Source organism: Petromyzon marinus, chromosome 83 (assembly GCF_048934315.1).
Source record: "Petromyzon marinus isolate PM22_M1 ecotype Great Lakes invasive population chromosome 83, UKy_Petmar_22M1.pri1.0, whole genome shotgun sequence".
In the NCBI taxonomy this organism is placed as follows: Eukaryota; Metazoa; Chordata; class Hyperoartia; order Petromyzontiformes; family Petromyzontidae; genus Petromyzon; species Petromyzon marinus.
In genome coordinates, this window is record NC_133748.1 from 2,451,369 (window position 1) to 2,475,902 (window position 24,534).

General features: G+C 56.6%; 1 protein-coding gene across 2 annotated transcripts in view; it reads left to right on the forward strand.

Moving 5' to 3' along the window:
* The window catches only part of LOC142907838 (uncharacterized), a 62,717-nt gene that overhangs the window by 18,851 nt on the left and 19,332 nt on the right, over positions 1–24,534 (forward strand). For both annotated transcript variants that reach the window (XM_076057665.1, XM_076057664.1), the window contains exons 8-16: positions 226–352; positions 1,156–1,333; positions 4,043–4,321; positions 5,523–5,589; positions 9,562–9,904; positions 14,836–15,010; positions 16,474–16,583; positions 16,942–17,223; positions 22,696–23,057. In XM_076057665.1, coding sequence (XP_075913780.1) covers positions 226–352; positions 1,156–1,333; positions 4,043–4,321; positions 5,523–5,589; positions 9,562–9,904; positions 14,836–15,010; positions 16,474–16,583; positions 16,942–17,223; positions 22,696–23,057 — 1,923 coding nt within the window. The remainder of the gene's footprint in view (positions 1–225; positions 353–1,155; positions 1,334–4,042; positions 4,322–5,522; positions 5,590–9,561; positions 9,905–14,835; positions 15,011–16,473; positions 16,584–16,941; positions 17,224–22,695; positions 23,058–24,534) is intronic.

Consider the following 24,534-nt stretch of genomic DNA (forward strand, 5'->3'; position numbering starts at 1 on the left):
TGTTGGTGGTGGTGGTGATGATGGTGTTGGTGGTGGTGATGGTGGTGGTGGTGGTGGTGATGGTGGTGTTGGTGGTGTAGGTGGTGATGGTGGTGATGATGATGGTGGTGGTGGTGATGATGATGGTGGTGATGATGATGGTGATGATGGTGGTGGTGGTGGTGATGATGATGATGGTGGTGATGGTTTTGTCCGCCCCCTCTGCGCGTTGCCGCCTCTTGGCAGACGTGGGCCTGGACGTGAGCGTGGCGGCGAGCTGCGTGGAGCTGGGAGACCCCTCGCCCCACGGACTCCTCTACCCAGAGAGGCTGCTCACCCTGGGGCCAGACGGAGTCACCTTCAGGCTCACCAAGTGAGCCAGCCAGACCCTAGCCAGCCTAGCCCCTAGCCTAGCCTAACCAGCCAACCTAGCCTAGCCAGCCTAGCCCAGCCTAGCCTAGCCTAACCAGCCAGCCTAGCCTAGCCAGCCTAGCCCAGCCTAGCCTAGCCAGCCACTCACCCACCCACCCACTCACAGCCTAGCCCCTAGCCCCTAGCCGCTAGGCCCTAGCCCCTAGCCCTAGCCTAGCCAGCCACTCACCCACCCACTCACAGCCTAGCCTAGGCCTAGGCCTAGCCCTAGCCCCTAGGCCCCTAGGCCCTAGGCCCTCGCCCTTAGCCCCTAGCCCTAGCCAGCCACTCACCCACCCACCCACTCACAGCCTAGCCCTAGCCTAGCCAGCCACTCACCCACCCACTCACAGCCTAGCCTAGCCTAGGCCTAAGCTTAGGCCTAGCCCTAGCCCTAGCCCCTAGCCCCTAGCCCCTAGTCCCTAGGCCCTAGCCGCTAGCCCCTAGCCCCTAGCCCCTAGGCCCTAGCCCCTAGCCCCTAGTCCCTAGGCCCTAGCCGCTAGCCCCTAGCCCCTAGGCCCTAGCCCCTAGCCCCTAGGCCCTAGGCCCTAGCCCCTAGGCCCTAGGCCCTAGCCCCTAGGCCCTAGGCCCTAGGCCCTAGCCCCTATCCCCTAGCCTCTAGCCAGCCTATTCAGCCTAGCCAGCCTAGCCAGCCTAGCCCCTAGCCTATCATGACAACGATGAAGATGACGACGATGATGACAATAACGATGATGGTGATGATGACGATGATGTGGCTGCTTCTCCCCACCCCCGCCCCCCCAGGTACGGCAGGGCTGCATCCGAGGTGTTTGCGTGCGATGGCCGTCTGGTGGCGTGCGTGGGCCCTGTTCACTACGTCCACACCCAGCGCTACGTCGTTCAGGCCCTGGCCTACCTCGCCTACTTCACACAGCTGCAGGACGCGCTGGGGCGCCAGCGAGCCGCACTCGCTGGCCACGCCGTGAGGGCACAGACAGGCTGGCTGACTCACACACTCACTCACTGACTCACTCACTGACTCACTCACTGACTCACTGCAGGACGCGCTGGGGCGCCAGCGAGCCGCCCTCGCTGGCCACGCCGTGAGGGCACGGACAGGCTGGCTAGGCTGGCTGACTCACTCACTCACTCACTCACTCGCTCACTCACTCACTCACTCACTGACTCACTCACTCACTCATACACTCGCTCACTGACTCACTCACTCACTCACTTACTCACTCACTTACTCACTGACTCACTCGCTGACTCACTCGCTGACTCACTCACTCACTGACTCACTCACTCACTCACTGACTCATACACTCATTCACTCACTCACTGACTCACTCGCTCACACACACACTCACTCATTCACTCACTGACTCACTCACTCACTCACTGACTCACACACTCGCTGACACACTCACTCACTCACTAGCTCACTAACTCACTCACTCACTGACTCACTCACTCACTCACATACTCACTCACTCACTCGCTGACTCACTCACTCACTCGCTGACTCACTCACTCACTCATTCACTCACTGACTCACTCACTCACTCACTGACTCACACACTCGCTGACACACTCACTCACTCACTAGCTCACTAACTCACTCACTCACTGACTCACTCACTCACTCACATACTCACTCACTCACTCGCTGACTCACTCACTCACTCACTGACTCACTCACTGACTCACTCACTGACTCACTCACTGACTCACTGACTCACTCACTCACTCACTGCAGGATGCGCTGGGGCGCCAGCGAGCCGCCCTCGCTGGCCACGCCGTGAGGGCACGGACAGGCTGGCTAGGCTGGCTGACTCACTCACTCACTCACTGACTCATTGACTCACTCGCTGACTCATACACTCGCTCACTGACTCACTCACACACTCACTGACTCACACACTCACACACTCACTGACTCACACACTCATTCACTCACTCACTGACTCACTCACTGACTCACTGACTCACTCACACACTCACTCACTCACTAGCTCACTGACTCACTCGCTGACTCGCTCACTCACTCACTGACTCACTCACTCACTCATTCACTGACTCACTCACTGACTCACTGACTCACTCACACACTCACTCACTCACTAGCTCACTGACTCACTCACTGACTCACACACTCACTCACACACTCACTCACACACTCACTCACTAGCTCACTGACTCACTCACTGACTCACACACTCACTCACTGACTCACACACTCACTCACTGACTCACACACTCACTCGCTCACTCACTCACTGACTCACTCACACACTCACTCACTCACTAGCTCACTGACTCACTCACTCACTCACACACACACTCACTCACTCACTCGCTGACTCACTCACTGACTCACTCACTCACTCGCTGACTCACTCACTCCACTCACTCCACTCACTCACTCACTCCACTCACTCACTCCACTCACTCGCTCACTCACTGACTCACTCACTCGCTCACTCACTGACTCACTCACTCACTCCACTCACTCCACTCACTCACTCACTCCACTCACTCACTCCACTCACTCGCTCACTCACTGACTCACTCCACTCACTCCACTCACTCACTGACTCGCTCACTCACTGACTGACTCACTCACTCACTGACTCGCTCACTCACTCACTCACTCACTGACTCACTCACTGACTTGCTCACTCACTCACTGACTCACTCACACACTCACTGACTCACTCACTCACTGACTGACTCGTTCACACACTCACTCACTGACTCACTCGCTGACTCACTCACTCACTGACTAACTCACTCACACGCTCACTCACTCACTCACTGACTCGCTCACTGACTCGCTCGCTCACTCACACACTCACTCACTGACTCGCTCACTGACTCGCTCGCTCGCTCGCTCACTGACTGACTCACTCACTCACTGACTCGTTCACTCACTGACTCACTCACTCACACGCTCACTCACTCACTCACTGACTCGCTCACTGACTCGCTCGCTCGCTCACTCACACACTCACTCACTGACTCGCTCACTGACTCGCTCGCTCGCTCACTGACTGACTCACTCACTCACTGACTCGCTCACTCACTCCACTCACTCACTCACTCATTGACTCACTCACTCCACTCCACTCACTCGCTCACTCTACTCACTCGCTCGCTCCCTCGCTCACTGACTCACTCACTCACTCACTAACTCCACTCACTCACCCACTCACGAATTCACTCACTCACTCACTCACTGACTCACTCGCTCACTCACTCACTGACTCACTCGCTCACTCACTGACTCACTCGCTAACTCACTCACTCACTGACTCACTCACTCCACTCCACCAACTCGCTCACTCACTCCACTCACTCACTCACTCACTCCACTCACTGACTCACTCACTCACTCCACTCACTCACTCACTAACTCACTCACTCACTGACTCACTCACTCACTCACTCCACTCCACTCCACTCGCTCACTCACTCACTCATTCACTCGCTCACTCACTCGCTCACTCACTCACTCCTTGACTCACTCATTCCACTCACTCGCTCACTCTACTCACTCACTGACTCGCTCACTCACTCACTGACTCACTCACTCGCTCACTCGCTCACTCTACTCACTCGCTCACTCCACTCACTCCACTCACTCACTCTACTCACCGCCACCTCCCGACCCCCGTCACGGCGGATGCAGGTTCGCTGCGAGGCGTCCCCGGCCTTCCGTCTGCAGCTGGACGTGTGGGCCGGCCCAGCTGTGCTGTTGCTTCCAGAGGAACACTCCTCCCCACGCCTCCTCCATGTCTCACTGGGCCGCCTGCACGCCACAAACAGCTTCGCCTACAGACGCCGACAGCCTCATCAGCATCATCGTCGACGTCAGGAGGATGAGGAGGAGGATGGCGCTGCTGATGAGCGTGGTGATGGTGAAGCTACTCGTGGTGGTGGTGGTGGTGGTGGTGATGGGGGTGGTAAGGTGAGAGTTTGAATTCACTAACTCCTTCTGTGATGACGATGATCGTGGTGGTGGTGGTGGTGGTGATGGTGGTGATGGTGGTGAAGGTGGTGGTGATGGTGGTGGTGGTGGTGATAATGGTGGTGCTACTGGTGATGGTGGTGGTGGTGATGGTGGTGATAATGGTGGTGCTACTGGTGATGGTGGTGGTGGTGATGGTGGTGGTGATGGTGGTGATGGTGGTGATAATGGTGGTGCTACTGGTGATGGTGGTGGTGGTGGTGATGGTGGTGGTGGTGATGGTGATGGTGGTGATGGTGGTCGACTTAAATGAGTATCTGATGCGATGTTGTGGTGTGATGTCTGATTTCCGTGTCTCTCCCCGTGTCTCTCTCCGTGTCTCTCCCCGTGTGTCTCCGTGTCTCTCCCCGTGTCTCTCCCCGTGTCTCTCCCCGTGTCTCTCCCCGTGCCTCTCCCCGTGTCTCTCTCCGTGTCTCTCTGTCTGTTTCTCCCCGTGTCTCTCCCCGTGTCTCTCTCTGTGTCTTTCCCCTTGTCTCTCCCCGTGTCTCTCTCTGTGTGTCTCTCCCCCTGTGTCTCCCCATGTCTCTCTGTCTGTCTCTCTCTGTGTCTTTCCCCGTGTCTCTCTCCATGTCTCCCTCTGTGTGTCTCTCCCCCTGTGTCTCCCCATGTCTCTCTGTCTGTCTCTCTCTGTGTCTTTCCCCGTGTCTCTCTCCATGTCTCTCTCTGTGTGTCTCTCCCCCTGTGTCTCCCCATGTCTCTCTGTCTGTCTCTCTCTGTGTCTCTCCTCATGTGTCTCTCCCCGTGTCTCTCCCCGTGTGTCTCTCTCCCCGTGTCTCACTCCGTGTCTCTCTCCGTGTCTCTCCCCGTGTCTCTCCCCGTGTCTCTTCCCGTGTCTCTCCCCGTGTCTCTCTCCGTGTCTCTCCCCGTGTCTCTCTCCGTGTCTCTCCCCGTGTCTCTCCCCGTGTCTCTCCCCGTGTCTCTCTCCGTGTCTCTCTCCGTGTCTCTCCCCGTGTCTCTCCCCGTGTCTCTCCCCTTGTCTCTCCCCGTGTCTCTCTCCGTGTCTCTCTCCGTGTCTCTCTCCGTGTCTCTCTCCGTGTCTCTCTCCGTGTCTCTCCCCGTGTCTTTCCCCGTGTCTCTCCCCGTGTCTCTCCCCGTGTGTCTCCGTGTCTCTCTCCGTGTCTCTCTCCGTGTCTCTCTCTAGCCGGACACGCCCAGTAGGACGCGAGACACGGAGGACGGTGAGCCAAGAGACACAGAGCAAGCAGCCGGTACGTGGTGATGGTGATGGTGGTGGTGATGATGATGGTGGTGATGGTGATGGTGGTGATGGTGGTGGTGGTGGTGATGGTGGTGATGGAGGTGGTGATGGTGGTGGTGGTGGTGGTGATGGTGGTGATGGTGGTGATGGTGATGGTGGTGGTGGTGATGGTGGTGATGGTGATGGTGGTGGTGATGGTGTTGATGGTGATGGTGGTGATGGTGGTGGTGGTGTTGGTGGTGGTGGTGATGGTGGTGGTGGTGATGGTGGTGGATGATGGTGGTGATGATGGTGGTGGTGATGGTGGTGGTGGTGATGGTGGTAAGGGTGTTGGTAACCACCACAGTGGCTAAGCGAGGGCTCTGGACGGGTGCAAGGGGCTGGTAACCCCTCCACCTTCAATAAATTACCACAAAACCATGTAAAAATATCTCATTAATAAGCTTGTGCCGGAGGCCCCGGGGGGATAGGCGTCTATGACGTCTCCTGGCCAAACCCCAATTGGCGGAGCCAGGAGATTGAATCTCTACCCTCGGGGCTCCTCCAGAAACAACGAAAAACCACTACGGGTGGCCACGTGGAATGTTCGAACGCTCACTGCAGAGGAGAGGCTGCCACTCCTCTTTCAGGAGCTGGACCGGTACCGCCTGGATCTCTGTGGCATTCAGGAGGTCCGGTTCTGGCTCCTGCCACCATGAGGGGTGGACAGTCCTCTACTCGGTGCAGCAGACTGCCAAACAACAGGGTGTGGCTCTTCTTTTGAACAAAAGAATGAAGGGGTCGTGGGAGCGTGGCGGTGAGGTGTGGGAAGCTGTAAGCCCCAGGCTACTTTGGGCTCACCTTCCCATCAACCGGAGGCGAGGAGTGGTGGTCGTGGTTACTTATGCCCCCACCGAAGACGAACATCCGTGGAGGGATGCAGGCAAAGCCGATGAGTCAGATGCCTTCTATGACCTCCTGTCACAGGTGCTGGCTAAAGTGGTCCCTCGGGATAGAGTCTTCTATGCCCGAGTTGGTCATGATGCTGGCACCTGGTCTGGAGTTATTGGAGGGCATGGGCCAGATCAGCTCAATAACAACGGTAGGAGGCTGCTAGATTTTTGTGCAGCCCATGGGCTTGTAATTACCAACAAGCTGTTCTGGCATCGGCGCATCCACACAACATCATGGATGCATGCCGGGTCCAAGCAAGAACATCTGCTGGACTACATAGTGACGGACCAGCGGATGCGGGCCCATGTCCTTGACACCAGGACCTACCGTGGAGCTGATCTGCCCTCTGACCATCGACTAGTCATCTGTAAGATGCGCCTGCCATTCTTCCACTCCGGTGGTGGGTGTACACCCAGGACCCCATTCCAACCTAAGGTGGCCTGGTCTCAGCTAGCTGATGAAAGTTTCAAGCGAGAATTTCATCATCGCTTGCGGCTGGGGTTGGCATCGTCCCCCACTCCTCCTGATGTCGAGGGTAAATGGGCGAGGTGTAGGACTGTCACTCATGCAGCTGCATTGGCTGCTTTGGGTACGCGGTCCAGACCTCCCCAGAGACCCTGGCTGACAGAGAAGGTGTTCAGGATGGTTGAGAAAAAGCGACAGGCCCACTGTCATCGGCTACAGAATCCCACGTCAGAGAATGAGGAGGCTTACCGCAGCCTTCGCTCGGAGGTTCGGAGAGCCGTGAGGCGCTGCAAGGAGAGGCTTGCGGAGCCCCAGTTCGGTTTCAGGAAAGGGTGGTCCTGCACGGATGCCAGATTTTCTATCAGTTTGCTACAGCAGAGGTGTATGAAATTCCAACAAGACCTACATCTCTGCTTTATTGACCTGGTCAAGGCCTATTATACCATCAGTAGGCCTGGGCTTTTGGTTGTTCTTCGTGCTTTCAGAGTCCCTGACCCACTGCTCACGATCATTATGGACCTTCATGATGGTGAGCGGGCCCAGGTAAAACTACGTGGCCGGGAGTCGGAGCCATTCCTGTACACCTTGGGGTGCGACAGGGATGTCCTCTGGCTCCCACATTATTTAAACATCTATTTTGACCACGTAGTTCGTGAAGCCTTCAATAGCTGTACCGGGGGAATCTCCATATGGTACAGATATAATGGGAGGCTGATCGATGCCCAGGTGCGGTCAAGGGATGGCTCCCTATTGCTCAACCACGTTATGTATGCCGATGATTTGGTAATAGCTGCTCATTCAGAGGAGGAGTTGGAGATGCTGCTGCTGAGACTGGAGCGTGCCACTAAGAGGCGGGGCCTTACCATCAGCCCCACCAAAACTAAGCACCTGCCTGGGTATTTTGTACCATCGGACACTCCACCCCCACAACTCCCAATCGGTGATGGGGCAGTTGTGGAGAGAGTGGAGAGTTTCCAATACCTGGGCAGTGTGCTCATGACCGGCTCCGGTTTGACAGCAGAGGTCTCACTCAGAATCAGTCGAGCGGCAATATCTTTTCATCGGTTGCGTAACTCTGCTGTGTGGAAGCTACCTGGTCTGTCGTTCCGCACGAAGCTTCAGGTCTTCTCGGCCACGGTCATTCCCTCCCTTCTCTACGCTTGCGAAACGTGGACCCCCCTAATGGAGCATCTTCGCCGATTGGAAACATTTAGGCTGGCCTGCCTACGATCCATCCTGGGTTTAACCAGGCTGGATTGTGTGAGGAGCTCACAAATCTTTTAAAGATCTCGGCAAGGTCCCATCGGTGAGCTCCTCCGGCGGGCAAGGCTGCGTTGGCTGGGTCATGTAGCCCGCATGCCCCAGCCACCGCATGCCGAAACAGCTTTTGTTCGGCCGGATAGAGGGGGCTAAACGGGCGCGGCACGGGCTACAGAGGAGATGGAGTGATGTGGTACAGGAGGACGTGGAGCTGAGTGGACTTGCCGATGACTGGTACCAGCGGTGTCAAGATCGGCCTCTGTGGAGGAGGCTCGTGAAGGACGCTGCTACTGGGCAGTTGGAGGCAGTCGCCCTCCAACAACAACGGAGGACGGAGGAGCGACGCTCACAATAACGAGCGGAGCGCCGGGTGGCTAAAGCACAGCAGATTGGCACAGTAGGGGGCACAGGTGGTGCATCAGCCAGTCATCTCAGTCAGTCTACCCGTGGCACCTGGGTCTGCCCCGTGACCTCCTGCCAGCGGGCGTTCGACACTTCACGTGGCCTCAGGGTGCACATAGCCTGGCACAAGCGTCGTGGTGACGTCACCGCCACTTAGTGGCGAATGGCGGTTGTTGTTGGTGATGGTGGTGACGGTGTCTGACTGTGATGTCACTTACAAACAAGATGCTTCTGATGATAACGCCAAAATCTCAAACACCTCTCATAACACCACCATCATCACCACCACCATCACAACCACCATCCCACCATCACCATCACCACAACCACCACCTCCACCATCACCACCTGCATTACCCATCATCACCATCATCACCACCACCTCCACCACCATCACCACCACTACCACCACCACCTCCACGTCACCACCACCACTACCACCACTACCACCACCACCACCACCACCTCCATCACCACCACTACCACCACCACCACCACCACCTCTACCACCATCACCACCATCACCACCACCACCATCACCACCACCACCATCACCACCTCCACCACCTCCACCACCACCACCATCACCACCACCACCACCATCACCACCACCACCATCACCACCATCACCACCACCACCACCACCATTACCACCACCACCACTACCACCATCACCATCACCACTACCACCACCATCACTACCATCACCACCATCACTACCACCACCACCACCATCACCACCACCATCACCACCACCACCACCATCACCACCACCACCACCACCATCACCACCACCATCACCACCACCACCATCAACCACCACCACCACCATCAACCACCACCACCACCATCACCACCACCACCACCATCACCATCACCACCATCAACCACCACCACCACCATCAACCACCACCACCACCAGATTGCCTGCTGGACATCACGACACTGCACCTGGAGGACGTTGACTTCCACACAGCAGAGCGAGTGCCCCTCTCCACCTCCTCCACCTCCTCCATCTCCTCCACCTCCACCTCCACCACCACCACCTCCTCCACCTCCACCACCTCCTCCACCTCCACCACCTCCACCACCTCCTCCACCACGGCCAGCAGCAGCAGCGGTAGCGGTAGCGGCAGCAGTAGCGGTAGTGGCGGCCCAGGCGAGTCCGTGCTCAGCCTGGGCCCCTGCTCAGTGCGCCGTGTGGGGCCGTGCCTGCTGAGCCACCCTGGCAGCCTTCGGCTTCGTGTGGAGCGCAACCTGCACCGGTACGTAGAGCCTGCACACACTCACACACACACTCACTAAGTCACTCACTAAGTCACTCACTCATACACACACTCACTCACACACTAAGTCACACACTCACTCACTCACTAAGTCACTCACTCACTAAGTCACTCGCTAAGTCACTCACTCACTAAGTCACTCATACACTCACTCACACACTCACTAAGTCACTCACTCATACACTCATACACACACACTCACTCACACACTAAGTCACTCACTCACTCAGACACTCACTAAGTCACTCACTAAGTCACTCATACACTCACTCATACACACACTCACTCACTAAGTCACTCACTCACTCATACACTCACTCGTACACACACTCACTCACTAAGTCACTCACTCATACACTCACTAAGTCACTCACTAAGTCACTCACTCACTCACTAAGTCACTCATTCACACACGCGGTTGTTGTTGTGTGTGTGTATGTGTCTGTGTGTGTCTGTGTGTGTGTGTGTGACTGTGTGTGTGTGTGTACACTGTGTGTGACTGTGTGTGATTGTGTGTGACTGTGTGTGTGTGACTGTGTGTGACTGTGTGTGTGTGACTGTGTGTGTGTGTGACTGTGTGTGTGTGACTGTGTGTGTGACTGTGTGTGACTGTGTGTGACTGTGGGACTGTGTGTCCCACAGTCACACGGTTAGCGCGCTGCGCTATGAACCTGGCGACCCGGGTTCGATTCGCGCTCACGGCCAACACCAGTGACGATTATCTGAACCGGTCCCGGGCCTCCCCTAGGTCGACTCAGCCTCAAATGAGTACCTGGTGCGGTGTGTAAACATCGCCACTAGGGAGACAAAGGCGGTCGGGCGTGGTGCTGGCCACCCACCCCCTCGTGTACCGTTCCGGCCTTCATAGGTGCTCGCTAACAGCACTTGCCCCTACAGTCTGTGCAGGCTATATGGGGGATCTTTGTTTTGTTTGTTTGTGTGTGACTGTGTGTGTGTGACTGTGTGTGTGTGACTGTGTGTGTGTGACTGTGTGACTGTGTGTGTGTGTCACTGTGTGACTGTGTGTGTGTGACTGTGTGTGTGTGTGTGTGACAGGGAGTCGTGCCGTGTAGGGGTCCCTGACCTGACTGTGTGTGTGACTGTGTGTGTGTGTGACTGTGTGTGTGTGACTGTGTGTGTGTGACTGTGTGTGTGACTGTGTGTGACTGTGTGTGACTGTGGGACTGTGTGTGTGACTGTGTGTGTGTGACTGTGTGACTGTGTGTGTGTGACTGTGTGACTGTGTGTGTGTGACTGTGTGTGTGTGACTGTGTGTGTGTGTGTGACTGTGTGTGTGTGACTGTGTGTGTGTGACTGTGTATGTGACTGTGTGTATGTGACTGTGTGTGTGTGACTGTGTGTGTGTGACTGTGTGTGTGACTGTGTGACTGTGTGTGTGACTGTGTGTGTGTGAATGTGTGTGTGACTGTGTGTGTGACTGTGTGTATGTGTGTCACTGTGTGTGTGTGACTGTGTGTGTGTGTGACTGTGTGTGTGACTGTGTGTGTGTGACAGGGAGTCGTGCTGTGTAGGGGTCCCTGACCTGAGTGTGTGTGTGACTGTGTGTGTGTGACTGTGTGACTGTGTGTGTGTCACTGTGTGACTGTGTGTGTGTGACTGTGTGTGTGTGTGTGTGACAGGGAGTCGTGCCGTGTAGGGGTCCCTGACCTGACTGTGTGTGTGACTGTGTGTCATTGTGTGTGTGTGTGACTGTGTGTGTGTGTCACTGTGTGTGTGTGTCACTGTGTGTGTGTGTCACTGTATGTGTGTGACAGGGAGTCGTGCCGTGTAGGGGTCCCTGACCTGACTGTGTGTGTGACTGTGTGTGTGTCACTGTGTGTGTGTGTGTCACTGTGTGTGTGTGACTGTGTGTGTGTGTGTGTCACTGTGTGTGTCACTGTGTGTGTGACTGTGTGTGTGTCACTGTGTGTGTGACTGTGTGTGTGTGTCACTGTGTGTGTGTGTCACTGTGTGTGTGTGTGACAGGGAGTCGTGCCGTGTAGGGGTCCCTGACCTGACTGTGTCTGTGACTGTGTGTGTGTCACTGTGTGTGTGTGTGACTGTGTGCCACTGTGTGTGTGTGTGACTGTGTGTGTGTCACTGTGTGTGTGTGTGACTGTGTGTCACTGTGTGTGTGACTGTGTGTGTGTGTCACTGTGTGTGTGACAGGGAGTCGTGCCGTGTAGGGGTCCCTGACCTGACTGTGACTGTGTGTGTGTGTGTGACTGTGTGTGTGTGTCACTGTGTGTGACTGTGTGTGTGTGTGACTGTGTGTGTCACTGTGTGTGTGACTGTGTGACTGTGTGTGTGACTGTGTGTGTGTGACTGTGTGTGTGTGTGTCACTGTGTGTGTCACTGTGTGTGTGTGTGTGTCACTGTGTGTGTCACTGTGTGTGACTGTGTGACTGTGTGTGTGACAGGGAGTCGTGCCGTGTAGGGGTCCCTGACCTGACTGTGTGTGTGACTGTGTGTGTGTCACTGTGTGTGTCACTGTGTGTGTGTGTAACTGTGTGTCACTGTGTGTGTGTGACTGTGTGTGTCAGGGAGTCGTGCCGTGTAGGGGTCCCTGACCTGACTGTGTGTGTGACTGTGTGTGTGTGTGTCACTGTGTGTGTCACTGTGTGTGTCACTGTGTGTGACTGTGTGACTGTGTGTGTGACAGGGAGTCGTGCCGTGTAGGGGTCCCTGACCTGACTGTGTGTGTGACTGTGTGTGTGTGTGTCACTGTGTGTGTCACTGTGTGTGTCACTGTGTGTGACTGTGTGACTGTGTGACTGTGTGTGTGACAGGGAGTCGTGCCGTGTAGGGGTCCCTGACCTGACTGTGTCTGTGACTGTGTGTGTCACTGTGTGTGTGTGTCACTGTGTGTGTGTGTGACAGGGAGTCATGCCGTGTAGGGGTCCCTGACCTGACTGTGTGTGTGACTGTGTGTGTGTGTGTGACTGTGTGTCACTGTGTGTGTCACTGTGTGTGTGTGACTGTGTGTGTGTGTCACTGTGTGTGTGTGTGTGACTGTGTGTGTGACTGTGTGTGTGTGTGTGACAGGGAGTCGTGCCGTGTAGGGGTCCCTGACCTGACTGTGTGTGTGACTGTGTGTGTGTGTGTCACTGTGTGTGTCACTGTGTGTGTCACTGTGTGTGACTGTGTGACTGTGTGTGTGACAGGGAGTCGTGCCGTGTAGGGGTCCCTGACCTGACTGTGTGTGTGACTGTGTGTCACTGTGTGTGTGACTGTGTGTGTGTCACTGTGTGTGTCACTGTGTGTGTCACTGTGTGTGACTGTGTGACTGTGTGTGTGACAGGGATTCGTGCCGTGTAGGGGTCCCTGACCTGACTGTGTCTGTGACTGTGTGTGTGACTGTGTGTGTGTGACTGTGTGTGTCACTGTGTGTGTGTGTGACAGGGAGTCGTGCCGTGTAGGGGTCCCTGACCTGACTGTGTGTGTGACTGTGTGTGTGTGTGTGTGACTGTGTGTCACTGTGTGTGTCACTGTGTGTGTGTGACTGTGTGTGTGTGTCACTGTGTGTGTGTGTGACTGTGTGTGTGTGTCACTGTGTGTGTGTGACTGTGTGTGTGTGTCACTGTGTGTGTGTGTGACTGTGTGTGTCACTGTGTGTGTGTGTGACAGGGAGTCGTGCCGTGTAGGGGTCCCTGACCTGACTGTGTGTGTGACTGTGTGTGTGTCACTGTGTGTGTCACTGTGTGTGTGTGACTGTGTGTGTGTCACTGTGTGTGTGTGTGTGTCACTGTGTGTGTGTGTGACTGTGTGTGTGTCACTGTGTGTGTGTGTCACTGTGTGTGTGACTGTGTGTGTGTGTGTCACTGTGTGTGTGTGTGTCACTGTGTGTGTGTGTGTGTGTCACTGTGTGTGTGACTGTGTGTGTGTGACTGTGTGTGTGTGTGACTGTGTGACTGTGTGTGTGACAGGGAGTCGTGCCGTGTAGGGGTCCCTGACCTGACTGTGTGTGTGACTGTGTGTGTGACTGTGTGTGTGTGACTGTGTGTGTGTGTCACTGTGTGTGTGTGTGTCACTGTGTGTGACAGGGAGTCGTGCCGTGTAGGGGTCCCTGACCTGACTGTGTCTGTGACTGTGTGTGTGACTGTGTGTGTGTGACTGTGTGTGTGTGTCACTGTGTGTGTGTGTGTGTCACTGTGTGTGACAGGGAGTCGTGCCGTGTAGGGGTCCCTGACCTGACTGTGTGTGTGACTGTGTGTGTGTGTGTCACTGTGTGACTGTGTGTGTGACTGTGTGTGTGACTGTGTGTGTGTGACAGGGAGTCGTGCCGTGTAGGGGTCCCTGACCTGACTGTGTCTGTGACTGTGTGTGTGACTGTGTGTCACTGTGTGTGTGACTGTGTGTGTGACAGGGAGTCGTGCCGTGTAGGGGTCCCTGACCTGACTGTGTGTGTGACTGTGTGTGTGTGACTGTGTGTGTGTGTGTGTGACTGTGTGTGTGTGTGTGTGACTGTGTGTGTGTGTGTCACTGTGTGTGACAGGGAGTCGTGCCGTGTAGGGGTCCCTGACCTGACTGTGTGTGTCACTGTGTGTGTGTAACTGTGTGTCACTGTGTGTGTGTGACTGTGTGTGTGTGTGACTGTGTGTGTGTGACAGGGAGTCGTGCCGTGTAGGGGTCCCTGACCTGACTGTGTGTGTGACTGTGTGTGTGACTGTGTGTGTGTGTGTGTGTCACTGTGTGTGTCACTGTGTGTGTACACTGTGTGTGTGTGACTGTGTGTGTGTGTGTGTCACTGTGTGTGTGACTGTGTGACTGTGTGTGTCACTGTGTGTGTGTGTCACTGTGTGTGACTGTGTGTGTGTCACTGTGTGTGTGTCACTGTGTGTGTGACACTGTGTGTGTGTGTGTGTCACTGTGTGTGTGACTGTGTGACTGTGTGTGTGTGTGTGTGACAGGGAGTCGTGCCGTGTAGGGGTCCCTGACCTGACTGTGTCTGTGACTCTGGACCGTGGCCGAGCGCTGGCCACCCTCAGCCAGTGGGCCACCCTCCGGGCGCTGCTGCAGGGCAACCTGGGGGAGCACCTGGAGGAATTACCCCGACCATACACCCTGCAGGACCCAGCCACACACGTACGTACTCACACACTCACACATACACTCACTCACACACATACACACACACTCACACACACACACTCACACTGCTGCAGGGCAACCTGGGGGAGCACCTGGAGGAATTACCCCGACCATACACCCTGCAGGACCCAGCCACGCACGTACGTACTCATACACTCATATACATACATACACACATACACTCGCACACACACTCACACACACATACTCACACATACTCACACATACTCACACACACACTCATACATACACTCACACACACACTCACATACATACACACACTCACTCACACACATACACACATACACACACATTCACACTCACACACTCATACTGCTGCAGGGCAACCTGGGGGAGCACCTGGAGGAATTACCCCGACCATACACCCTGCAGGACCCAGCCACACACGTACGTACACACACACTCACACATACACTCTTACATACACACACACATACACACACACTCATACACTCACATACACACACATACACTCACATACACACACACTCACACACACACACTCACACTGCTGCAGGGCAACCTGGGGGAGCACCTGGAGGAATTACCCCGACCATACACCCTGCAGGACCCAGCCACACACGTACGTACTCATACACTCACTCACTCACACATACACACATACTCACACATACTCACACATACTCACACATACACTCACACATACACTCACACATACACATACACTCACTAACACACACACACACACTCATACACTCACTCACTCACACACTCACTCATACACTCACACACTCACACACTCACTCACACACTCACTGACACACTCATACTGGTGCAGGGCAACCTGGGGGAGCACCTGGAGGAATTACCCCGACCATACACCCTGCAGGACCCAGCCACACACGTACATACTTACACACACTCACATACATACACACTTACATACACACTCATACACACACAATCATACACAAACACTCACACTCACTCATACACACACTCACTCACACACATACACACACTCACAACAACAACAACAACCGCCATTCGCCACTAAGTGGCGGTGACGTCACCACGACGCTTGTGCCAGGCCATGTGCACCTTGAGGCTACCACGTGAAGTGTCGAACGCCCGCTGGCAGGAGGTCACGGGGCAGACCCAGCAGGTGCCACGGGTCGACTGCTGTGACGATGTTGATGACGATGTTGATGACGATGATGACGACGAGGTTGATGACGACGTTGATGATGACGACGTTGATGATGACGTTGATGACGACGACGTTGATGATGACGATGATGACGACGTTGATGATGACGAGGTTGATGACGACGTTGATGATGACGACGTTGATGATGACGATGTTGACGATGTTGATGACGAGGTTGATGATGACGTTAATGATGATGACGTTGTTGATGACGAGGTTGATGATGACGAGGTTGTTGATGATGTTGCTGCTGGCTGCCGCGTAGACGGTGCTGAGTGGGGAGGTGTTCACCTGCCTGGCGATCTCCCTCCACATGGTGGACGTCACTCTGGAGTTGGTGGACGCCAAGGGGGAGACCCCCCAGTCACTAGCACGGTGAGTCACCCACTCAGTCACCCACTCAGTCACCCACTCAGTCACTAGCACGGTGAGTCACCCACTCAGTCTCTTACTCAGTCACCCACTCAGTCACTCAGTCACCCACTCAGTCACTCAGTCACTCACCCACTCACTCACTCACTCACCTACTCACCCACCCACCCACTCACCCACCCACCCACCCACTCACCCACCCACTCACCCACTCACCCACCCACTCATTCACTCACTCACTCACTCACCCACCCACCCACTCACTCACTCACCCACTCACCTACCCACCCACCCACTCACCCACCCACCCACCCACTCACCCACCCACTGCCTCTCTCCCCCTCTCCCCCTCCCCTCTCAGCGTGGAGCTGACGCGCTCCCTGCTGGAGTTTGAGAGTTTGTCCGACGGTTCGCGCACCCTCCACCTGGTGTCCCGCTCCGTCTCCGCCCACGACACTCGGCCCGCCGCTGGTGCTGGGCACCTTCACCCGGCCTTCGGCACGGTGCTGCAGTCCTCCCGTGCCGGTGCCGGTGGTGGTGGCGGTGGTGGTGGTGGTGGCGGTGGTGGTGGCGGTGGTGGTGGCGGTGGCGGTGGTGGTGGCGGTGATGATGGCAAAGAGTTACAGATGGAAATTCACTACAGGTGGGTCACTCGCTCACTCGGTCGCTCAGTCAGTCACTCGCTCAGTCACTCGCTCAGTCACTCACTCGCTCAGTTAGTCACTCGCTCAGTCACTCGCTCAGTCAGTCACTCGCTCAGTCGCTCGCTCAGTCAGTCACTCGCTCAGTCACTCGCTCACTCGGTCGCTCAGTCAGTCACTCGCTCAGTCACTCGCTCAGTCAGTCACTCGCTCAGTCAGTCAGTCGCTCGCTCAGTCAGTCGCTCAGTCAGTCACTCGCTCAGTCAGTCACTCGCTCAGTCAGTCACTCAGTCAGTCGCTCGCTCAGTCAGTCACTCGCTCAGTCAGTCACTCGCTCAGTCAGTCACTCGCTCAGTCAGTTGCTCGCTCGCTCAGTCACTCGCTCAGTCAGTCACTCGCTCAGTCAGTCACTCGCTCAGTCAGTCACTCGCTCAGTCAGTCGCTCGCTCAGTCACTCGCTCAGTCAGTCACTTTCTCAGTCAGTCACTCGCTCAGTCAGTCACTCGCTCAGTCAGTCACTCGCTCAGTCAGTTGCTCGCTCGCTCAGTCAGTCACTCGCTCAGTCAGTCACTCGCTCAGTCAGTCAGTCACTCGCTCAGTCAGTCACTCGCTCAGTCAGTCACTCGCTCAGTCAGTCACTCGCTCAGTCACTCGCTCGCTCAGTCACTCGCTCGCTCAGTCACTCGCTCAGTCAGTCACTCGCTCAGTCAGTCACTCGCTCAGTCAGTTGCTCGCTCGCTCAGTCAGTCACTCGCTCAGTCAGTCACTCGCTCAGTCAGTCAGTCACTCGCTCAGTCAGTCACTCGCTCAGTCAGTCACTCGCTCAGTCAGTCACTCGCTCAGTCACTTGCTCAGTTACTCGCTCAGTCAGTCGCTCGCTCAGTCAGTCGCTCAGTCAGTCACTCGCTCAGTCAGTCGCTCAGTCACTCGCTCAGTCACTCGCTCAGTCAGTCGTTCGCTCAGTCACTCGCTCAGTCAGTCACTCGCTCAGTCAGTTGCTCGCTCGCTCAGTCACTCGCTCAGTCAGTCACTCGCTCAGTCAGTCACTCGCTCAGTCAGTCACTCGCTCAGTCAGTCGCTCGCTCAGTCACTCGCTCAGTCAGTCACTTTCTCAGTCAGTCACTCGCTCAGTCAGTCACTCGCTCAGTCAGTCACTCGCTCAGTCAGTTGCTCGCTCGCTCAGTCAGTCACTCGCTCAGTCAGTCACTCGCTCAGTCAGTCAGTCACTCGCTCAGTCAGTCACTCGCTCAGTCAGTCACTCGCTCAGTCAGTCACTCGCTCAGTCACTCGCTCGCTCAGTCACTCGCTCGCTCAGTCACTCGCTCAGTCAGTCACTCGCTCAGTCAGTCACTCGCTCAGTCAGTTGCTCGCTCGCTCAGTCAGTCACTCGCTCAGTCAGTCACTCGCTCAGTCAGTCAGTCACTCGCTCAGTCAGTCACTCGCTCAGTCAGTCACTCGCTCAGTCAGTCACTCGCTCAGTCACTTGCTCAGTTACTCGCTCAGTCAGTCGCTCGCTCAGTCAGTCGCTCAGTCAGTCACTCGCTCAGTCAGTCGCTCAGTCACTCGCTCAGTCACTCGCTCAGTCAGTCGTTCGCTCAGTCACTCGCTCAGTCAGTCACTCGCTCAGTCAGTTGCTCGCTCGCTCAGTCAGTCACTCGCTCAGTCAGTCACTCGCTCAGTCAGTCAGTCACTCGCTCAGTCAGTCACTCGCTCAGTCAGTCACTCGCTCAGTCACTCGCTCGCTCAGTCACTCGCTCGCTCAGTCACTCGCTCAGTCAGTCACTCGCTCAGTCAGTCACTCGCTCAGTCAGTTGCTCGCTCGCTCAGTCAGTCACTCGCTCAGTCAGTCACTCGCTCAGTCAGTCAGTCACTCGCTCAGTCAGTCACTCGCTCAGTCAGTCACTCGCTCAGTCACTTGCTCAGTCACTCGCTCAGTCAGTCGCTCGCTCAGTCAGTCGTTCAGTCAGTCACTCGCTCAGTCAGTCGCTCAGTCAGTCACTCGCTCAGTCACTCGCTCAGTCAGTCGTTCGCTCAGTCACTCGCTCAGTCAGTCACTCGCTCAGTCGCTCAGTCACTCGATCAGTCAGTCACTCGCTCAGTCAGTCAGTCGCTCAGTCAGTCACTCGCTCAGTCACTCGCTCAGTCACCCACCCACCCGCTTAGTCAGTCAGTCGCTCAGTCAGTCACTCACTCAGTCAGTCACTCGCTCAGTCAGTCAGTCACTCGCTCAGTCACTCGCTTTGTCAGTTGCTCGCTCAGTCACTCGCTTAGTCAGTCGCTCGCTCAGTCAGTCGCTCAGTCACTCGCTCAGTCACTCGCTTAGTCAGTCGCTCAGTCAGTCGCTCAGTCACTCGCTCAGTCACTCGCTCAGTCAGTCACTCAGTCAGTCGCTCAGTCAGTCAGTCGCTCAGTCAGTCGCTCGCTCAGTCAGTCGCTCAGTCAGTCACTCGCTCAGTCACTCGCTCAGTCACCCACCCACCCGCTTAGTCAGTCAGTCGCTCAGTCAGTCACTCGCTCAGTCAGTCACTCGCTCAGTCAGTCAGTCACTCGCTCAGTCACTCGCTTAGTCAGTTGCTCGCTCAGTCACTCGCTCAGTCACTCGCTTAGTCAGTCGCTCGCTCAGTCAGTCGCTCAGTCACTCGCTCAGTCACTCGCTTAGTCAGTCGCTCAGTCAGTCGCTCAGTCACTCGCTCAGTCACTCGCTCAGTCAGTCACTCAGTCAGTCGCTCAGTCAGTCGCTCGCTCAGTCAGTCGCTCAGTCAGTCGCTCGCTCAGTCAGTCGCTCAGTCACTCACTCGCTCAGTCAGTTGCTCGCTCAGTCAGTCGCTCAGTCACTCGCTCAGTCACTCGCTTAGTCAGTCGCTCAGTCAGTCGCTCAGTCACTCGCTCAGTCACTCGCTCAGTCACTCGCTCAATCAGTCGCTCGCTCAGTCAGTCGCTCAGTCAGTCACTCGCTCAGTCAGTCGCTCGCTCAGTCAGTCGCTCAGTCAGTCACTCGCTCAGTCACTCGCTTAGTCAGTTGCTCGCTCAGTCACTCGCTCAGTCACTCGCTTAGTCAGTCGATCGCTCAGTCAGTCGCTCAGTCACTCGCTCAGTCACTCGCTTAGTCAGTCGCTCAGTCAGTCGCTCAGTCACTCGCTCAGTCAGTCACTCAGTCAGTCGCTCAGTCAGTCAGTCGCTCAGTCAGTCGCTCAGTCACTCACTCGCTCAGTCAGTTGCTCGCTCAGTCAGTCGCTCAGTCACTCGCTCAGTCACTCGCTTAGTCAGTCGCTCAGTCAGTCGCTCAGTCACTCGCTCAGTCACTCGCTCAGTCACTCGCTCAGTCAGTCGCTCGCTCAGTCACTCGCTCAGTCACTCGCTCAGTCACTCGCCCAGTCAGTCGCTCGCTCAGTCAGTCGCTCAGTCAGTCACTCGCTCAGTCAGTCACTCGCTCAGTCACTCACTCAGTCAGTCACTCAGTCAGTCACTCAGTCACTCAGTCAGTCACTCAGTCACTCGCTCAGTCACTCGCTCAGTCAGTCGCTCAGTCAGTCACTCGCTCAGTCAGTCACTCGCTCAGTCAGTCGCTCAGTCAGTCACCCGCTCAGTCACTCACTCAGTCAGTCACTCAGTCAGTCACTCAGTCACTCGCTCAGTCACTCGCTCAGTCACTCGCTCAGTCAGTCGCTCAGTCACTCGCTCAGTCAGTCACTCAGTCAGTCGCTTAGTCAGTCACTCAGTCACTCGCTCAGTCACTCGCTCAGTCAGTCGCTCAGTCAGTCACCCGCTCAGTCACTCACTCAGTCAGTCACTCAGTCAGTCACTCAGTCACTCGCTCAGTCAGTCGCTCAGTCAGTCACCCGCTCAGTCACTCACTCAGTCAGTCACTCAGTCAGTCACTCAGTCACTCGCTCAGTCACTCGCTCAGTCAGTCGCTCAGTCAGTCACCCGCTCAGTCACTCACTCAGTCACTCGCTCAGTCAGTTGCTCGCTCAGTCAGTCGCTCAGTCAGTCACTCGCTCAGTCAGTCACTCGCTCAGTCACTCGCTTAGTCAGTCGCTCAGTCAGTCGCTCAGTCACTCGCTCAGTCACTCGCTCAGTCACTCGCTCAGTCAGTCGCTCGCTCAGTCACTCGCTCAGTCACTCGCTCAGTCAGTCGCTCAGTCAGTCGCTCGCTCAGTCACTCGCTCAGTCACTCGCTCAGTCACTCGCTCAGTCACTCGCTCAGTCACTCGCTCGCTCAGTCACTCGCTCAGTCACTCGCTCAGTCACTCGCTCAGTCAGTCGCTCGCTCAGTCAGTCGCTCAGTCAGTCACTTGCTCAGTCAGTCACTCGCTCAGTCACTCAGTCACTCGCTCAGTCACTCGCTCAGTCAGCCGCTCAGTCAGTCGCTCAGTCACTCGCTCAGTCAGTCACTCAGTCAGTCGCTCAGTCAGTCACTCAGTCACTCGCTCAGTCACTCGCTCAGTCAGTCGCTCAGTCAGTCACCCGCTCAGTCACTCACTCAGTCAGTCGCTCAGTCAGTCACTCAGTCACTCGCTCAGTCACTCGCTCAGTCAGTCGCTCAGTCAGTCACCCGCTCAGTCACTCACTCAGTCAGTCGCTCAGTCAGTCACTCAGTCACTCGCTCAGTCACTCGCTCAGTCAGTCGCTCAGTCAGTCACCCGCTCAGTCACTCACTCAGTCAGTCGCTCAGTCAGTCACTCAGTCACTCGCTCAGTCACTCGCTCAGTCAGTCGCTCAGTCAGTCACCCGCTCAGTCACTCACTCAGTCAGTCGCTCAGTCAGTCACTCAGTCACTCGCTCAGTCACTCGCTCAGTCAGTCACTCGCTCAGTCACTCGCTCAGTCACCCACCCACCCGCTTGTGGGTGGTCCTCGCCTAGGGGCACCCCCAGTGGAAGCTGACTCAGCCCCTGTGTGATGGTGGTGGTGGTGACGGTGGTGGTGGTGGTGACGGTGGTGGTGGTGGTGGTGGTGATGGTGGTGATGGTGGTGGTGATGGTGGTGATGGTGGTGGTGGTGGTGATGGTGATGGTGGTGGTGATGGTGGTGACGATGGTCGTGGTGGTGGTGATGGTGGTGGTGGTGATGGTGGTGATGGTGGTGACGGTGGTGGTGGTGGTGGTGGTGATGGTGGTGATGGTGGTGGTGATGGTGGTGATGGTGGTGGTGGTGGTGATGGTGATGGTGGTGGTGATGGTGGTGACGATGGTCGTGGTGGTGGTGATGGTGGTGGTGGTGGTGATGGTGGTGATGGTGGTGATGGTGATGATGGTGGTGGTGGTGATGGTGGTGGTGGTGGTGATGATGGTGGTGATGATGGTGACGGTGTTGATGATGGCAGTGGTGGTGGTGGTGAAGATGGTGGTGGTGTTGAAGATGGTGGTGACGATGATGGTGATGTTGATGGTGACGATGATGGCGGTGGTGGTGGTGTTGAAGATGATGTTGACGACGATGTTGACGACGATGACGGCTGTGGTGACTCCCCAGGTCCTCGCCCTCCCCCTCGTCCTCCTCCTCCCCCTCCCCCTCCCTCACCGTGGTGCTCAACTCCCTCCGGATCGTCCCCGCCTTGGCCTGGCTGCGAGCCGTCCGCAACTTCCTGTCGGCCGATCCGCTTCCGGGTCAGGGGTCGACGGTAACCGCGGCGACGACCCCGGCGACGACCCCGGCCGCGCCGCCGCCGCCGCCGCCGCGGGGGGCGGCGGCGGCGGGGGGTCGGAGGTCGTGGCGGGGGGGCGAGCGCCCGGGGTCGGAGGTCAGGCCGGTGAAGGCCGGCGTGATGACGCGCCGGGCGGCCCACGACCCCGGGGGAGACCCCACGGCCATGCAGCTCACCGTCAACGTCACAGGTGGGGGGGAGGGGGGTGGGGGGAGGGGGGTGGGGGGTGGGGGGAGGGGGGAGGGGTGGGGGGGGAGGGGTGGGGGGAGGGGGGAGGGGTGGGGGGAGGTTTGTTTTTGACCTTGGCTCTGTTGCTGCTGTTTGTGTGAAGTGTACCTGGTCACCGTGATGGTGATGAGAGAGAGAGAGAGAGACGCAGACTCCAAATATACAGCAGCAGCAGCAGCGGTCAGGGTCAGGGTGGAACCCACGACCTCCTGTAGAGCGGGCGAGGTGGTTAACATCTCCTAGCCACCGTGGTGTCAGGGTCCGGGATTGAACCCACGACCTCCTGTAGAGCGGGCGAGGTGGTTAACATCTCCTAGCCACCGTGGTGTCAGGGTGCGGGACCGAACCCACGACCTCCTGTAGAGCGGGCGAGGTAGTTAACATCTCCTAGCCACTGTGGTGTCAGGGTCCGGGATTGAACCCACGACCTCCTGTAGAGCGGGCGAGGTAGTTAACATCTCTTAGCCACCGTGGTGTCTGGGTCCGGGATTGAACCCACGACCTCCTGTAGAGCGGGCGAGGTGGTTAACATCTCCTAGCCACTGTGGTGTCAGGGTCCGGGATCGAACCCACGACCTCCTGCGTACCAGGCGAGGTAGTTAACATCTCCTAGGCACCGTGGTGTCAGGGTCCGGGATGGAACCCACGACCTCCTGCGTACCAGGCGAGGTAGTTAACATCTCCTAGCTATCGTGGTGTCTGGGTCCGGGATGGAACCCACGACCTCCTGTAGAGCGGGCGAGGTGGTTAACATCTCTTAGCCACCGTGGTGTCAGGGTCCGGGATGGAACCCATGACCTCCTGTGTACCAGGCGAGGTAGTTAACATCTCCTAGCCACTGTGGTGTCAGGGTCCGGGATCGAACCCACGACCTCCTGCGTACCAGGCGAGGTAGTTAACATCTCCTAGCCACTGTGGTGTCAGGGTCCGGGATGGAACCCACGACCTCCTGTGTACCAGGCGAGGTAGTTAACATCTCCTAGCCACCGTGGTGTCAGGGTCCGGGATCGAACCCACGACCTCCTGTGTACCAGGCGAGGTAGTTAACATCTCCTAGCCACTGTGGTGTCAGGGTCCGGGATCGAACCCACGACCTCCTGCGTACCAGGCGAGGTAGTTAACATCTCCTAGCCCACCGTCAGTGTCTGGGATGGAACCCACGACCTCTTGCGTACCAGGCGAGGTAGTTAACATCTCCTAGGCACCGTGGTGTCAGGGTCCGGGATGGAACCCACGACCTCCTGTGTACCAGGCGAGGTAGTTAACATCTCCTAGCCACTGTGGTGTCAGGGTCAGGATGGAACCCACGACCTCCTGCGTACCAGGCGAGGTAGTTAACATCTCCTAGCCACTGTGGTGTCAGGGTCCGGGATGGAACCCACGACCTCCTGTGTACCAGGCGAGGTAGTTAACATCTCCTAGCCACCGTGGTGTCAGGC